The sequence below is a fragment of the Falco biarmicus genome, chromosome 3, assembly GCF_023638135.1.
Source record: "Falco biarmicus isolate bFalBia1 chromosome 3, bFalBia1.pri, whole genome shotgun sequence".
NCBI classification, from domain to species: domain Eukaryota; kingdom Metazoa; phylum Chordata; class Aves; order Falconiformes; family Falconidae; genus Falco; species Falco biarmicus.
The window spans coordinates 52862336-52880757 of NC_079290.1; the positions used below are offsets into that span (position 1 = coordinate 52862336).

Below are 18422 nucleotides of genomic sequence, written 5' to 3' on the forward strand. Positions count from 1 at the left end.
CACTCAATGAGACAGATTCAGAAAGGTGGAGGGCAGGGATGGCAAATAAAGGTGGAATGCTTGTGGAAGGCAGGAAGAAAGAGAGAATTTATTTGGCTCACCACTACATAAAGCTACAATTTAAATGCTATAAATAAGTTTTAGAATTAAGTGCATACATACACATATCTCATACAGTCTTGTCTCTACTTACTAGTTATTCTGATGCCCTTCATACGTGTGTGTGTTCCCTCAGGTTTATATTTGCAGTTTTGTACCCCTTGTTATTAAGATTTCCTTCATTGGTTCCTCTGGTTGTTGTAAGGTGGTGATGAGTAATATTCTGGAACAAACAAATCATTGAGGCAAGGTAGGTTTCCAAAATTTAATGGACCCTTGCTCACCGATTGCATTCATAATGTTGTGAGCGTTCTTATATTTGGATAATTATATCCTCAAATTAATACTTATATATATTTTTATATATTAATATATAAAATATATTAAGATTATATATATATTATACCCTCAAATTAATAGAATTTTGTTTACTTCAGTTCTAGGCTGTGATTTAATCTTAAAGTTATACAGAATCACAGAATGGTTGAGGTTTGAAGGGACCTCTGGAGGTCTTCTGGTCAAAACCCCCTCCTCAAGCAGGGCAGCCTAAAGACAGTTGCCCAGGACTGTGTTTTTCACTATCGCTAAGGATGGAGACTCCACAACCTCCCTGGGCAACCTGTGCCAGCGCTTGGTCACCCTCAAAGTGAAAAAGTTTCCTGATGTTCAGAGGGAGCCTCCTGTGTTTCTGTTTGTGCCCATTGCCTCTTGTCCTGTCACTGCACACCACTGAAAAGAGCCTGGCTTTGCCCCTTTTGCATCCTCCATTCAAATAAATTAATTGCTTATTCAGAAAATAAAATTAAATTCTCCTTGTCCTTTCCCCACAAAACAGCTTGCAGCCTTGCAGAGAGCTCACAGGCGCCTACTTGTATACTGAATTTCTAATGCTGTGTTCTGTTTTGTTTTTCAGATGGGCCCATCTTTCAGTAACTCGACATTCCAGTCCAAAATAACAGAGTCAGCTGATATTGTTGTTGGAATATGTTATATGGTATTTGGTAAGTATGATTTCATGGTATAGAGCTTTGGCTGTATTTGATGTGGTAAGGAGACTTGACTGTAAAAGTAAAGTTTTTTTGGACACAGATGAACTTCTCTATATTCATAAAGAGGGGAAAAAAAGCACAGGGTGAAATCATTGAAAGGTTTTTAATGTGTGATTTATGTTAGGCAAAACCCCCTTTATTCAGTACTAGGAATATAAAGCTGGGCAGGAACATGAGTTTTTGAGGCCCTGGCAGTTTTAAGCATCCGTGTGATCATTGTTAAGTCTGAACAAGAGAGTGTCTCTTCCACACATCATTGCAAACCATAGAACAACGTATCCTGACTCCTCATAATGCCTGAAGTGAAATACCAAAAGCTGTAATTATAACATGTCGGGGATAGGTGCTGGAAAGACCAGGTTTATGGCCAGTGTCCAGTCATTGCCTTAGAAAGTGAGATTTCTGGGGAGGGGGCTATGCTGTTAGAGAGGAGGCAGATTTATTATCCGTAGCTCTGGTCTGGCTGAAGAGAAAACTCCAGATCCTAAAGGTACTGGCCAGTGTAACCATGAGCCAGAGACCAGGAAAGTCAGCCCAGACATCTGGGGGAACAGTGGCCACCCTCGTTACGTGCAGTTGGTAGGCATGGGGATAGAATCATAGACTCATTTAGGTTGGACAAGACATTTCTGGTGCTTCAGAAGATGTTGAAAAAGGAAAACGTAGCAGTCGAATGAATGCCCTAACAGACCTACGGCAACCAATACTAGCTCTGAAGTGTGGGATTAATGCAAAATAAATATAGCACAACAAAGAGTGAACTCATGTCTAGTCCTGTCAACAAACATTTGCATCCTAATGGCTTCAAAGATTAACATGTGTTCTAACATGTTTTCTCCAAATTTAAATGAATGTACGCCCTATTTATTTTAGAGTGTAGCTGTATATGGATAGCTGAGATTGAGAGGAGACATATAGCCTGGGTGGACAATACATGTCAGTTTAGAGACATGTCCCTGCAGCATTTATACTCCTGAATTTGCAGAGCTCATCAGCTAAATATAGGATCATTTCTCATCAGAAACCTCATGCAATTTTTCTACTGCCAGATGGACTAGAAATTTTCTTGTGTAGCTTCATTTCTGGTTTTAATGTTTTCTGTTTGTTATCAGTACCAGATAGGATGCAGACCTCTTTACTGACAACACTGCTGATAAAATAGTGACAATTTTATCCATGTCTGTCCCATGTTTTCCTCTCCCATCTTTGTTCAGCTAGTCATACAACGTAGTGTTGCCTCATAACTTTTGTTTTAACTTTCTCTTTCTGGATCCTATGATAATCCACTGTGCTCAGATCACTGAGTCTTTTTTCAGGATGTATCCTCAGTATCTACTATACCAATTTTACCAAAGCTGTTGGACAGCGCTGCTTGGAAAACAGATGCAGTATGTTCACAAGGCCATAGGAAATGGAGCTTGGAGTGATCCTGATGAGCATTTAGACCATTTCTGGGCCTCTTACACCATTCCTGACCAAAATTTGTCAAGCCTTCTCTGAAAACCTTTCTATGAACTCACTAAGCAGTTTATTCCAGTGTTTGCTAATGTAAGGCAGAATAGGAAACATGGCAAAGAGGTTTCCAGTAAGTGGTATTTTGTAAAAGTTGCACAAAATATTTGAATGAAAAATCATATGCTTAAAAAGGAAAAAAAAAAAAAAGGTTTTAGATAAAACCTCTTCCCATCTCTTCCTCCAGGGATTTCACAATGGAGATGTATGTGAAGAGGGATGGCTTTGACCATAACGGTCAGCCAGATGCTAAAGTGACTGTCATGTCAGTTGGTGCATGCTAAAAACTGTAAACGGACTTGAGCTGGTAATCCAACCAAGAACAGACACCATGGGAAATAAAAACAAAAAATAAAATTGAGGTTTTGCTAAAGGAAAAATGTGGTGATTGACTCTTCTGTAGTACAGCTGCTGAGGGTATTTAGTATAAGTGATATCTCTGATGTGGCTACTACTTTAATATTCTGGTTAAAATTAATCTCACTAGGAACAGTGAGAGAGCATATTCTGATAGTCTGATGGTCTGTGCTCCCTAACCTCAGTCAACTGGATTCTGCTTAAGTAATGTTCCTTTTAATGATACCAAGTGATAATCAGATTGAAATGTAATTGAAACATTGGAAAATATTAAAATGGGGAAAGAAAATGGAAATAATAATTTTAAACAAAACTGTTGCCTTTTACTGTGTTTTTGTCGTTATATTTTTGAAGTCTTGGAAGAAAAATGTTTGGAACAAAATTGTTGCACATTTGTGGGAGCAGAATTCAAGGAAAATATCTTTTCTCTTTCCAGGAGGTTATAAATTACAAATATTTTAAATAGGTGTAAGGAGATCAGTGGTAGAAAAAGAAATTACCAGTGTCTAACATTACTTGCTAAACTGCCATTTCCTTATAAGAAAATATCATAATCTGTAAAATATTTGGGAAAATTAGGTAAATTATTTCCTGTGAGAGTATGATTAAATTAGGCACATTCTCTTATGGGTATAATCCAAAGCCAATGTTGGTTTGCAGTCTCTATGCGAGTTGTTAACCTCAGTTTCTATATCAATATTTACCTATATTCTATATTTATAGTGTTGCTTTTTTTAGAGGTATACAGGAACAGGCAGTGAGGTCCATAAAGCACTTGGTCTCTATCCAACAGCTCGATTTCACACGGCATTAATTAAGGGACCCTCTTGTTTATTAGGTATTCTCATGTCCATGGCCCTCTGGAATTTTTACATTTGGAAGTGTTGTTCTTGTGTGTCTATAAAAGGCTGCTTAAAATTCTGGTTTTTCACTGTTATTTGACCTTCAAAACTGATGGTCACCTAACTCACATAACTTTGTGTATCCTTCATAGGGTTTGATCCTGTCAGTTTAAAGGTAGAGAGCAAATTACTTGTCTTCTACTAGATTACTTGCAGCCTTCTTAAGTTTCTTGTCAGGGCTCATAGTAAAACCAGCATTCACAGAGAAAACAGTTCTATTGACACACAGTGCAGACATTACTTAACTACATTTTTCTTTTTCATGCATGCTTCAACATTCTTGCTGTATTGTGTATTATTACTAGGAACTATAACAAGCACCACTGAAAAAATGCCTCAAAGAGAAAAGAAGAAGGTTTAGCGAATGGAGAGCTCTATACCTGGAACTGGGAAAATGGGTGCAGTGTCAGATGGGTATTGTCTCGTGCTTAATTAATGCCAGCTTCCTAAAGGAAAAATTATTTTTGGCAGGCCAGTTAATTTAATGAATACAATTATTCATTAGATCTTAGTAGACAGTTTGATGAACAAAACAGGAAGAAAGCAGGAAAAATGACAAAATATTTTGAAAAATCTTTGAAATATAAGGAAGAGAAAAGCACAAATATAAAATAGAGACAAGTTTATCTGATAAATGATAGTTATGATGACAGCGCATTATTCTTGTGCAGGAAAAGAAAAGGGATGGCTGAAAGTAAATTTTTCTTCATATTCCATGTTTCTCTGCAGGAATATGCTCCTTGTGTGGGAACAGTATTCTCCTACATGTCTCCTACAAGAAAAAGAATTTGTTGAAACCAGCAGAATACTTCATTATTAACCTTGCCATCAGTGATCTTGGTATGACTCTGACATTGTACCCTCTAGCTGTAACCTCCAGCCTCTCACACAGGTTTGTTCACTATGCACATATTTAACATGTAGGCTCTGGGGGTCTGTGTCAGTGATGATGACCAAATTGCTCTGCCACTTTGCGTGTTGTAAAAGTGGGAATTAATTAGAGGGACTGAGAGAAGTATGTTCTGTAACAGCAGCTTTATGGACTGCTGGTGTTAATTACTATTTGTGTCTGTTTGAGGTTACTGTCTTTTTGATTTCTGTAGGGCTGGGATTTTGTTCCAAATATTCGATTCCTACGGTATTTATCCTTTGTGGGTAGTATTATTCAAGTGATGGTGAAATGCTTCATTTTTTTCAATTGGACAATGAAATTTGGTATCATAAAAAGGAAACCCTGAATTTACTTATGATCTCCAAATGTAGGGGTAGTGATGATGCATAGAAATGTAGTGTTCTGTATTAATTTTTAGGTCAGCACTCTAATTTGGAACGTCTTCCTTCCTTCCCCACTTCTCTTTATCCACATGTATTTAACCTCATATCATTGTGCAAGATGTATTTTTTGTGATCTTTTAAAGTCTGGGAGTCTTGGGAGGCTCATTACTAGACCTCAGATAGTATTTGTGCAACCCAGGAAGCATGAAAGTGTTTGAGAGAAGGGAACTAGGTAGAAAAGGTGAAGGGAGATCAAGACTGATAATCAGGAGTTGTTCTGCAGGGTTTGGGATAGGATGGTATTGGCAGTATTTTGGTCTATCCCTCTGGGTTGCAGAATGTCTCACAACTGATGGGACAATAGGAAATGGCCTCATGCTGCACCAGGGGAAGTTTAGATTGGATATTAGGAAAAATTTCTTCATCAAAAGGGTTATCAAGCATTGGAACAGGCTGCCCAGGGAAGTGGTTGAGTCACCATCTCTGGAGGTATTTAAAAGATGGTAGATGTGGTGCTTAGGGACATGGTTCAAGGAGGGACTTGGCAGTATTAGGTTATTGGTTGGACTTGGTGATCTTGAAGGTCTTTTCCAACCTAAATGATTCTATTATTCTATGTGACTATGCAGTACTGATCTGGCTTCCCAAAACACTTTACTGAGAAAACTATGAAGGCCTGTAAAATGCTAAAGATTGTGAGAAAGTAAAGGATTGCTAACTAGATGGAGACATCATCAAGATAGCCCATAAAAAACCTGAAAGAGATAAAAAGATTAAATTAGTTATTTAAACTGGCTTTTCCTGTATGGGAATGATAAGAAAATAGCAGCAGAATCAAAATCATTAAAAAGGTTAATGTGTAGTATGATGAAAGACAGCCAAATCTGGAAGAACTGCCATGGCAATTTGTATGTTGGTGACAAAGACATATAAACTAAATATTGATGTGAAGTCAGCTAAACAGAAAAAAAGGGAGAAACAGCCTCGTGGTCAAGAATGGAAATTCATTTAATTGTCACAGAAATTACATTCATTGTAATCTCCTTTGGGAATTAGGTGGCATCCACCAAGAATTCCTGCTGTCCCTCTCTAATAGGTGTCTGGTCTAACTGCTGCTGTTGTACCAGCTGTTTCTATAGCAGCAACTGAAGCTCCACAGCTTCCAGCCTAGCATGTGGTGGTAGATTGGCACTTGTTTTAGGACATTTAGCACGTTTTAGCCCAGCACTGATATACTGGCAGTGGCTCAGTGCGACGAGCGAGGGGAAGCAAGCAGCCGACTCAGTATGAGTGATAAAGCAAGCTCCGATTTATTACGGCGCAATTATGGCATTTATACAATTCCAGTTAATTATGCCTACTAGTCATATGTTGATAGGCTAAGCCCTAATGGTTACGTCTTCATACGGCCTCCTACTTGCGGTTTCTGCGGTTAACTGGTCACATAGCTCAGCTCCGTGCTCTACGTGCCTTCCTCAAAGTTAGTTGCTACATCTTCTGCAAGCTCAGCATTGACCTTTCCCTTATCTTCCTTGTCCATTGTCCATTATTGCAGTAACTTTTTTACTGCGGCCTAGTCTGGTTCACTCCAAACTCATGTCAAGTGCTGTGTCACACAGTCCTTCCATGGATCCGTGGCCGTTTTCTCTCATCCATTCTGCAACAATTCCCCCTTTTTCTTTTTGGACAAGGAAGGATTGGGTAACACGTTCAAACAATTTTCGGATACAAGAAAGAATACAAGGTAACAAAAGCAACAGTAAAACAATAAGCAACAATACAGATAAACCCTGTTTTAACAAGTCTCTTAACCATCCATTTATGCCCAGAGAAGCAAACCACACATCTATGCCTGATGAACCTTCTTTAACTTGATGCATACGATTTCTTAACTCCTCCAGCTGTCGATGAATACTTTGTGAATGATCAGAAAGATTTAGGCAACACATGCCTTCAAAATCCTGACACCCATGCCCATTTGCCAAAAGCAAAAAATCTATAGCAGCTCTATTTTGCAAAACTGCATGTCGTAAGCTATCAACATCAGTGGCAAGACCTGATAAAATGTCCGTCGTAGAATTAAATTGTTTCACTGCCCAACAAGCTAGAGTCTTTATTTTAGCCCAATTCGCAGCTGCTGCGCCACCGGGAAGAAAAAATGAAAGAGCTACGGTTCCAGCCACTGTGCCAAGATTTACATTATCATTACAATCTGGCTTTAAGTCATGAAGACTGCGTTTTGCTCTACTCTCATTTGCTTGTCTTACCAAGTCACGCATGGTGGGTGCAAACATGGTTAGTTTGCCAATATAACAGGGTCCTCCCACGGGACGGAATGGTATGGCGGGCCATGCCCTGTCTCCACATATTAGAAAATATCCTTCTGGTAATAATTTCGCTGTAACATTTTCCACATCAAATTCACCGGCATATTTTGAGGTGTTCCAATGGCTAGAATTCCCTGATACATTCTGATATCCTAAGTAAAATTGTATTACATTGTCACGGTGCATGATGCGTTTCCATTCATCTCCAAACATGACAGCACCTGAGCCATTGATAGGTCGAAATAGGGGGCGAACTCTGGTACAATTAAGTTTTTGACTAACATTTACTAAAGGCCCAGCGGCTGGAAAAGAGCCCCATAGGTCTAATTCTTGCTGAGGTAAATGGATTGATTCATTTAGATGGTAAATCAACTGTTGTAAAAAATACGTATTTTTAATAAGTGTACTATTCCACCAGGTACAGTTATCACCAAAGCCAAAATTCATGTCATTATACTTCCGGTCTAACCAGGCCAAATATGATTGATTTATGGCTGTATAATTTACTCCCAAAGGTTCAAAATCAGGCCAATGTATATAAGGGTAACCAATTAGACACGTTCGGAAAGGATCACTTGCTTTCTGCAGGGAAAGACAAAAATCTGTAACTCCTGATTGATTTGCCCACGTAACCCACATATTTTGTCTAGGCTCTATACTATGTAAAGCGAAAACAACGACAATATTCAATAGGCTAATTCCCAAAAACAATGCCATCATCCACGTTTGCAATGATGTTGTATGATATGAGACTCAAAACTTTTCTTAATAATGCGAACCCAAAAGATAAATTCGTTACGTAATTCTGCCAAAAATAATTGTTCAAAAGCCTCATAAGATTGTAATGCTTTGTTGATAACTGCAAAACTAGGAGCAGGTGTTTCAGTCAAAAGGGAATTTCCACCAAAGCCAAAACGTAAAATGTTATTTTGACAGGGTGGACATACCCAGGAACATAAAGTTTTTCGTCTAAACACTCCAACTCTTTTACAATATCCACAATAAAATGTAATTTTTGAATTACAAACAATTTTACATATAGGACAAAATTTTTCTAATTGTATTGGTCCTTGCCCAAAGAGGTCTTGCAAAGTATGCAAAATACGGGTAAAATGTAATAAAGACAATCTATCAGAGGGTAATTGATATTGTATCTCCCGAGGCAGCTGCCATAAAATGGGAAGAATAATATATGTCAGCTTTTCTACAAGTCGTTTTTCTTCATCTGGTCGTGGCAGCCGAAATAATCTGTCTCGATGCTGTGTCCATTTGACAATTTTTGCACCATAGGTGGCGCTCTCGACATTGACGACGTGTATGTCCAGGACGCCCACAACGAAAGCAAATAAAGTCTTTTCGAGGTGGTTTCTTACTTTGCCGTTCATCTAACGTCTTTAAAGGAGCGAGGGCTGCAAAAGCTTGTTGCTGAGTTTTAACTAAATTGTCTCCTACCTCTTTAAGCGTTTCGACTAACAAAGCTTGAGGTCCTACAGGCACTCGGCTCATTCTTTCTAACATAGTTTCAACAGAAGCATCTAGAGGAAGGGTAACTAAAATGCCTTTTGTATAAGTGTTACAATTTTCTAATACACACTGCCTCAATAATGGTCCCTTCATAAAATCCGCTATATCTGCTCGATTGATCGCATCAGTGACTCTGTCTACAAAAGAGGCAAAAGACTCATCCCTGCTTTGTTTAATCGACATATATGAAGGGGTAGCAGGGGTTGTTCTTACTTTTTGTAGTGCTTCACGCGCCAGTTTCATAGATTCTAACAGTACATCAGGACCAGTTTGCATCTGCATTTCTATTGAGGCAAAAGGTCCAGACCCCATCAATTGTTCTACGGTTACTCCTGCTAATCGGTCACGCGACGCATGTACAGATAGTTCACAAAGCCTTTGCCAATGAGCTTGCCACAACAATTGTTGTGATTGCTTCAAAATAAGTCTCATAATATTTTTTATATCTTCCGGACACAATATTCCACTTCCCCAAATATAGTTTAACATTTGTCGGGTAGGTTCACCATGTAAACCTGAGTCATTAACTATACTTCGCAGTTGATTTAAAATTTTCCAATCTAAAGTATGATGTTCTCCTGTCATTACTCCTGCATTATCGATCGTGTAGATCACAGGATAAGCTTGACAATTAATTTGAGTTACAGCATCAAAATCTTTCTGCTCCATTGCCTCTCGGAGTATTTTGTCCCAATCGACCCGAACTAACTGTGAGTGCGGGGGTGAGTGAAACGGTTTACTAAATGTTTTATCTTTTAACTGTCCCCTTGTCATTTTTCCCTCAGTCTCAGTAGACTCCTCCTCTGAATTGTTACTTTGCGAGCCATCCTGCACCTGATCTTGAGACGGTGCCGAAGGACAAACTTCTTTCTCTGTGTGAGGAGGAGGAGGTGGTTGATTTGAGGGCTGACGAACAACAGGGACAGGAATTCCTGAAGCAGGAGGACTGAAGTAATCTCCTCCTGCTGTAAAACGCCCCGCTGTTGAATCAGTTTTTTCGAGCCGATTAGTGGCAGCTGCGGCCATTTGTTTTTCAACTTTGTAACGTTTTAAACAGTTAATGACCTCTCTCCAAGATTTCATTAACTTTTTAGCAACTTTATCATCGTCAATCACTAAATCCCATAAACAGTCCCCATAATTACGCCATTCTTCTATTTCAAACATACTTTCAGGATCTTTAAAGTAACCTTTTGCCTTGCCTAACGTAATTAGCCCAGCTAAATCTTTCAAAGGGCTTACCCCCCGCTTTTCTAAAAAGCGTTGTAAAAGAGCGAGTGCTACCTCTTTTTCCATAGCGCGCTTTTAAAGAATTCTTCCCTGATTAAGAGAATTCTTCTCCTTAATTAAGATGCAGCCTTTTTCCCCTGGGTAGCCTCTGACGGACGGCGAACCTTTCCCTTGATTAACGTGGTTCAAGCACGGATCGAGATACGATGCCAGCATCAGTCGATCTTTGCTCCCTGGTCGCTGCTACCAGTGCTTCTCCGTCCTCGCTGTCCGGTGAAGAACAGGGATTGGGGGTCCCTGTTCGGGCGCCACTTGCGACGAGCGAGGGGAAGCAAGCAGCCGACTCAGTATGAGTGATAAAGCAAGCTCCGATTTATTACGGCGCAATTATGGCATTTATACAATTCCAGTTAATTATGCCTACTAGTCATATGTTGATAGGCTAAGCCCTAACGGTTACGTCTTCATACGGCCTCCTACTTGCGGTTTCTGCGGTTAACTGGTCACATAGCTCAGCTCTGTGCTCTACGTGCCTTCCTCAAAGTTAGTTGCTACATCTTCTGCAAGCTCAGCATTGACCTTTCCCTTATCTTCCTTGTCCATTGTCCATTATTGCAGTAACTTTTTTACTGCGGCCTAGTCTGGTTCACTCCAAACTCATGTCAAGTGCTGTGTCACACAGTCCTTCCATGGATCCGTGGCCGTTTTCTCTCATCCATTCTGCAACAGCTCAGCACAGACATGAATTGCTGTGGCTCAGCTCTTGCTGGGTGCCCCTCAAAGCCGCGATACTGGGAGAAGGGGGGAAGTGAGAGAAGAAGCTGTTCTAATTTGTGTGTTGCCAATGCCTGAGATTTATTTCAGTTGGAATTCAATACTAAATGTATTTATGCTCCTTATATATTTTATTTCTCCACGCATTCCTTAATACATTAGAAGCAAATGTACCTACTAGTTAAAATACCCTTCTGGATTTCATATATCAGTAGATACTTGAAAGGTAGAGTTATATGTGGAACAGTTAAGGAATTTCTCCATGTTCAGCTAAATAGTTGCTTAAAGAGAGACTGGTAGCACAGCGGATCAGAGAGTCATGTAGCAGTGTGTGGTGCAGAGATCCAAGCCCTATTGGAATGAGTGTTTAGTAATGTAGTCAGGTAAAATATATTTAACAAAAGACACAGAGAGAACCTCACCCAACCTAACCTCTAGGTAACTTTTTCTTTTCAACTAATCAAATTGAAAAAATTGTACTTGATGTGAAAAAAAATCTCTCTTTGTCCTTCTTGCATCTAGTTTTCTCTTATTTTGGCACAAAATTAAGAAATAAGAGAAAAAAATCCAGTAATTACTCAGTTTTTACCACATTACTTTCTGTGCTGAAATATTGCTATATATATTGACTAATGGAGGTGATGTCTTCAAAATGTAGCAGGGGGATTTTGACAACTGCTACTGTAAATCATACAAGTATATGAATAGAAAGGGAGGAGGTATAGTGATTCAGATCAAAGTTTTGTTCCTCTGGAGAACCTTCACAAGTGTATGTGTTGACTTTGATGGAAACTAGTTTGAAAAAGATGCATAAAGGTAGCAGAAGTAATAATAAGCAGTATTTATGAATTTATGAATTATCATGACCTAGGTCTACTACTGACAAGCATTGTGATTATTCTTTTCAGAAAGATTATCATTAAGATATACTGCTTTGTTTTATAAAAATGGCTTAAATGTGAATCATAAAAATGAAGCAGAACATTACTGGCTGTATCTTCTGTAATCCATCATTGACCAACAAATGATTTAATCATGCAGTTTTATTGAAATTTTAAGGCTACAACTATAACTATATTTCTACCATTTAGCATTACATTTAAGAAAAAAGGATAACATCTGAGAATTAGTTTTCTTGGTTATTTTCCAGGTGGCTGTATGGGAAACAAATTTGCTTGTTCTATGCGTTTTGCGGGGTGCTGTTTGGGATCTGCAGTCTTTCAACACTGACATTACTGAGCATTGTGTTCTGCCTCAAAATTTGTTTTCCAGCTTATGGTAAGCTAATGTTTCTGTCCTAGGTTACTCAATTTTTCTTCTGAACACAGACCATCATTTTTGGGTTGCATATCCTAGAGAGTATTTTTATAGAAGAGAACTTTTAGATCCAGTCAAAAAATTCTTATTTCTGTGATCATTGATAATTGACTATAGGGCTAGATATATGTGATTCATTACATTTAAGCTCTTGTAAGTCAGTGTGATAATTTGGAAACCTGGAATAAGAGTTCTTATCTGAAAGCAAGGCTAGTCTGAATAAACTGTGGGTTTTTTTCAGAGTTTATTGCTACATTTTGATAGAGATTTATTCATACAGATTTATGTTGTACTAACTATCCTAATTGTATACCCAAGAATTCAGCTATCTAATCTTTTTGCAAATTGTTGTGAACCGTGCCCTATTCTTACAAACCTTCAATATGCTATAATATCTAGAACACCTGTTGAAGTTATCCTTCTTACTTACCCTGCTTATCTGTCTCTATATGGGAAACTCCATCCAGATGTGTCAACGATGCTGATCTTCACTGATTGTGTCTTCCAGGGAACAGGTTCAAGAGAGAACATGGACAAATCTTGATAGCCTGTGCTTGGACTTACGCAGCGGTTTTTGCCTGTTCTCCTCTAGCTCACTGGGGAGAATATGGACAGGAGCCCTATGGCACAGCCTGCTGCATTGACTGGCATTCCACCAACGTAAATGCCATGGCCATGTCTTACACCTTAGTCCTCTTTGTTTTCTGTTTTATTCTCCCTTGTGGAGTAATTGTCACTTCCTACTCTCTTATTCTGGTGACTGTGAAAGAATCCAGGAAAGCAGTGGAACAGCACGTCTCCGGCCCTGCCAGGATGAGCAATGCACAAACCGTTACTCTCAAGGTATTTGAAAGTTAGTCTTTGGCAAGCTGTATTTGGCACAGCTGGGCTGCACCATTTAAGGACCCAGAAACTTCCTGAGAAGGAAATAAAGATGGAAAAGAAAATCGGTCCTTACTGCATTTTCATTTCAGACAACAGTGTTGTCTTGTGCGGATTCACTGTATGTCAATGAGTTGCTAAACATACAGATAGTATTTGTATTGTTTCTGGAGGGTGGTAATTAAACTCACAGAACTCCATTATTTGTGAAAATTAAGGTTTCAGTTTTTGATCAAAAGGAAGGTTAAAAATTGGAGCACTATATAGAAGTGAGTTTGGGTCTCATGCTCTTGAACCACTGCTTATGAAAGCCATTCTGGTTTCAAGTGAGTAAATTCTGTTTGCCCAGCTACAGAGATCTGAGCACATCCAGTCTTAAGCTTTGTATCACTGAATATTTAAAATAGTGTCGTAGAGATCAAATTCTCTTGTTTATAAATGAAAAAAGGACAAAAGTCACAGAAAAGTGTTTTTCTGTAAATACTTTTTGAACCAAAACCTCTGAAGGTTTGTGTTTCACTAGTTTATAAGCAAAATTAAACCTGTGGTTGCAGTATTTGTTGTGGAAATTGTTTCTGGCTGCCTGTCCTTTCCAGAAAACCAGCATCTATCTTTTTAATATAACAAAAAATAAGAAGAGAAACTTGCGCAGCTGACATTAGGTGTGCTTTACTCCTCAGATAATGTACCTATTGAAAGATGTGTTACTTCTTGACTCTGTTAATTATCTCCAGTGAGAAAATCTTTGTTTTTTCTTGATGTCAGTGTTCCTCTAGTTATTTGTTTGGCATGTCCTTCTAAGTATCTTCCTCACCACCCTTCAGTTTTCTGCTTGGAATCATCTTTGGTCCTTCTCTCTGTTCAGGAATATGGACACTCATTTGCAAATACAATTAGATATCTCACAGATCTGCTTCTGTATAGATGATCTGCTTTCTTTTTTTCATGCTAACAAATTTGGTCCCTTTCGGACATCTCTCTTCAGATGACCAAGTGCAGTGTAGCTGCACTAGACATCTTAATCTGCCTCATCTCTCCCTTTGAGTATCTTGGGTTTGACCACTGTTGGAAACATCCTCCTCCTATCTACTGCATAGTCTTTAAACCTAAATATCTTCTGCAATCCAAGCAGTTTAATAACTAAAGAGTTGTGTCCATATCTTTCCTACTCCTTCTTTGTAATAACCCTTAGATGGGAAATTTCCCAACTGAAGTTTTTAGGTATATTCCTGCCTTGTTCCTGGATATTCAGTAGACATGTAGACATTAATTTTCTTAAGGCTTTCATTTGACCACAGGATACTTTGCTGTAACTCTAATTAACTTTTAAAACTCTTCATAGCTTATGCTAATTCTATACTCCAGTAAGACCAAGATGCTGGTTACACTGCATCCTCACAACAATCAGAAATATGCAGGCATGTTCCATGCTACTTGTCATTCTTATGAGTTCCTCCTAATAGAAACTGGCAAAATGAAAACAATATGTCCTTCAAAACTTCCTTTGTGATGTTAACACAAAAAGTCATGCTGGTGTGTCATACAGATTGATACTGGTTGGGCTGCTGAAACACCAGGAAAACTGCTTATCATGTACCGACAAGTATCTCTTCTTCATATTACCTGATTTTTTCCCCTCAAAATTGCTCTGATCTTCACTGTTAGATTGTAAACTCCTTAGTTACTCTGAGGGTGCTTATCATCTATGGAGAATCTCACCCTAGGATAATAGTAATAATGCAAACAATAAGTAGTTATACATGATAATCCCTTCGAGACATCTGCTAAGAGGATGATGTAAGTCAAACTCCTAAAAGCAGAGAGGAGAGAAGAGACCTTGTTTTGGTTTGCTTTCTTTTGTTTTGGGGTTGTTTTTTTTTTTTTTTTCCTTAAGAAACTCTGCTAAAACAATCCACTCCAAATCTGCCAATTTTATGGTGTACTTGGAATGATCATTTGTTGAACTGTAGCTCTTCCTGCAGGATTTGAGCTGCAATACAGTCCACTTTGTAGTGCCTGTCAATTAGAGACAATTTATAGCCTGTTCTTCATCTGGCATTTTCCATCCTGCCTCTGACATCAGGTCACTGTGACTTAGGAGTCCTGGTCAGGTTTGACCTGTGCCTCTACGGTCTGATCCAGCTTCAGCTGAAGTGCTTGGACACTGCTTCAGTCTTGAAAAGCTAAATCCAGAAACTGATCTGGGGCTTAAAACGGGGCTTAGACACTTACAAGTCCAGCTAAGCCTAGATCATGGAAGCTCTTGTGTGGTGGCTCCCTATGCCTCGACGCTCCAAGAAAATGTCACAGGTTCCTCTTCAAGCATAAAGGTTTCCCAAGTTCCTGCAGTTTGCTTTAATCTGTATTGCCCTGCACTCTAAGTGGCTCTTTCCCAAAACATATTAACTTAACCAGGCCATAGCGTGCAATTTAGGCCCACTTTAGCATATTTATTAGTAATTAAAATTAGTAATTAAAAAAAAGAACAATAAAGTGCTGATAACAGTCACTATCATTAATCTACTTCCCATGGTAAAAGATCTGTCTATAGTGGTGTTTTCTGTGCTTTTTTAGAATGACACTAGCAAGATTTCTAGAAAATTTAATGGGAGCTGTATCATGCTATTAGTGCTTTTGTGCTTGTGAATTTGCAAGGCTGGCTAACTGCTGATATTGCTTTTATTATTATTATATAGTGCTATTATATAATGCTATACAATATATTATATAATATTATATAGTATTATAAAAATCAATTATAATGTGTACAGAAGACACTATTGTTCTCATGTGATCTCTTCACAGGTGCATGAGTTTTCCAGCTTCTGGAGAAAACATGCTCTGAGCATATAGATAAGACTGATAAATATTATGAATGCAAGGAGAGATGTAGAAAATTGCCTCTTCTCCAGGAGTTCCTTGGGATTAAGCTATTTCAGAAACACAATTTAGTTCCCCCTAGATGCTGCAGGAGCAGAACCATGATGAGCGTAACTTCATGTCTCATCAGATACTGATCTAAATACCATTACTGAATTGTCTGCAGTACCTTCAATTTAAATCATGAGGGATAAGCCTTTGGCCTGGCAGATCGTGTTCAGTTTTTGTTCTGATTCAGTCTTCGTGTATGACCTTGGACAAAACTCCTGCTACTCAGCTTGTATTTCTTTGTGGCTGTAGTCTGTGATACCTCTGAAGTACCTGATTTAAAGCACTGAAGTATCATTTGGCTGAAAAGAAGGTTGAACAATTCACATCTCTCTTCTAATATTGTTTACTGAAGAAACTGGGTTTGTTCATTTTTATAATGCAATGATTTCCAGAGAAACAACACACACAAATCTACACACTATGGAGGTTAATTGGTCTTAAACTGGGTTTCTACAATGCAGGGACATAGGGTTTGAGTTTTTTTAATCCTCACTAATTTTTTTTTTGTTAAATTAACAGAAATTTTACCACCAACATTAGTGGAAGGTGTTGCATTGCTTTGAAATTGGAAGTATTCTATATCCCCTGGTACAAGAAATCTTGAAAGCTGTGGCTAATTACAGGTGGGAAGATCTATGAGCATAAAGGGAAGTATAATGGAATAATAAATTGGATAAAGGTTGCTATTCAAAGAAGACCCTCAGTTTGGAATACAGGATGCTAAAGCTCAGTAATTCATTGCAATGGGTAAATCTACTCCTGAAGTAAAAACAGAATTACAGCTGTTCAATGACCTTTGTGATTTTGGCCACCTTAAATACAAGCTTTAGTTGTAAGGCAAAGCAACACTGTGATTTGCTGCAGGCATTTCAAAGCTGTTTGGGGATTAGTGGTCAGTGTGCTGTTTCTAAATGTGTGTGAAGGGCAAGAATCTGGATGAAGATACAGTCTTAGTGCCAAACCTGCACTATTGACTTTATCATATTTATTGATTTGAGGGGAAGGCAATCAGCTTTTTGACAAGTGTAGGAGAATCTGGTTGACTGATAAAGAACATGTTGAACGTGTCTTACTTCAACGCATGTTATGGAAGAATACAGAAATTTCATTTGGAACGAATGTGAGATTGAGCTTCTGTTGCTTTAATGCAGATGGTCATATTTATGGTTGGCTTTTACTTTTGTGTAGGATAAGCATTTATAATAGTGAAATGTGAAAGAAGTGCTTTTAGATTCCTGTGTGAGCATGGTCCACATCAAAAAAAACCCTCTTCCATTATGTTTTTAACCTTTCAGAAAAGTTGCCTTCATTTTTGTGTGCTCTCATTTGACTAGTTTATTTATAGTGATCACCGCTACACATCTAAAAATCCTAGGCTTTCCAGATGTACAGGTCCTACAAAGTTGCCAGGCATCTTGGGCCAAAGTACAATTGTTATTTTTTTTAAATCTGGAAAAGGTTTACAGAGGAAAAAGAGGACAGATCAAGGGTAAGACAGCCACTAGCCATCCCAAGTTCATCAGGCTTTTGTTACAGCCTTATGAATATCATTTTAATTCCTTTCCTCCCATTATAGGAATAATAGCATTAGTTATTCTCATTTGTTGCTTTTCAGACTTTGCCATCATTGCTTTGGAATGTTTTGCAAGATACAATTGCAATATGCCTTGGCTTTACAGTTCAGTAAACTCCCAGTATGCAGAGCGTTTAGCTGGCTAGTTTCATGATTTCTATGCACAATGAAACTCTACAGGATGGGAAATTATGGCAAATATTTCCCTTACTGACGAGAACTGGAGCAAGGTTGAACTACCAAACCAAGGCCACCAGTGTAGTCATAATCACCTACCAGATTCAAATTCAGGAACCAGTCTTGCTTTGCCTGGTGCTTAGCCTGTTAGCCTCTGCCTCTTGCACATTTCTGCCTCCAGGCTCCAGGTATAGTACTTGTGGTGACCTGACTACTCAGCAAAGTTTGCACAGATAGCCTGCAGTTTTCTAGTAGAGGGGTCTGCTCTTGCAGGCTTTTGAAGAAAGCTAGATGAGCCTTGCCAGAGGCTGGTCCATGAGATTGGATCTGTGAGCCTTGTAGCCTTCAAGGACCCAAAGGGCTATTTTGGGGTCTGTGCTGCCTGACTCTAACATAAATTCAGCAAACAGAGGGAACAGGTGATTTGTAAAGAGCCTGTCTTCATCTTGTGAGCCACACTAGGGGACAAGCAGCATCTTGGTAGAGGGTGGTG

At 38.7% G+C, this 18422-nt stretch overlaps 1 protein-coding gene across 1 annotated transcript in view; it reads left to right on the forward strand.

Annotated features, from left to right (window-relative positions):
- Positions 1-1012: 1012 nt before the first annotated feature.
- LOC130146917 (opsin-5-like) overlaps positions 1013-18422 on the forward strand; it is a 29017-nt gene continuing 11607 nt past the window's right edge. The window contains exons 1-4 of the mRNA XM_056333553.1: positions 1013-1100; positions 4649-4811; positions 12200-12327; positions 12875-13209. Of these exons, the coding sequence (XP_056189528.1) occupies positions 1013-1100; positions 4649-4811; positions 12200-12327; positions 12875-13209 (714 nt within the window). The remainder of the gene's footprint in view (positions 1101-4648; positions 4812-12199; positions 12328-12874; positions 13210-18422) is intronic.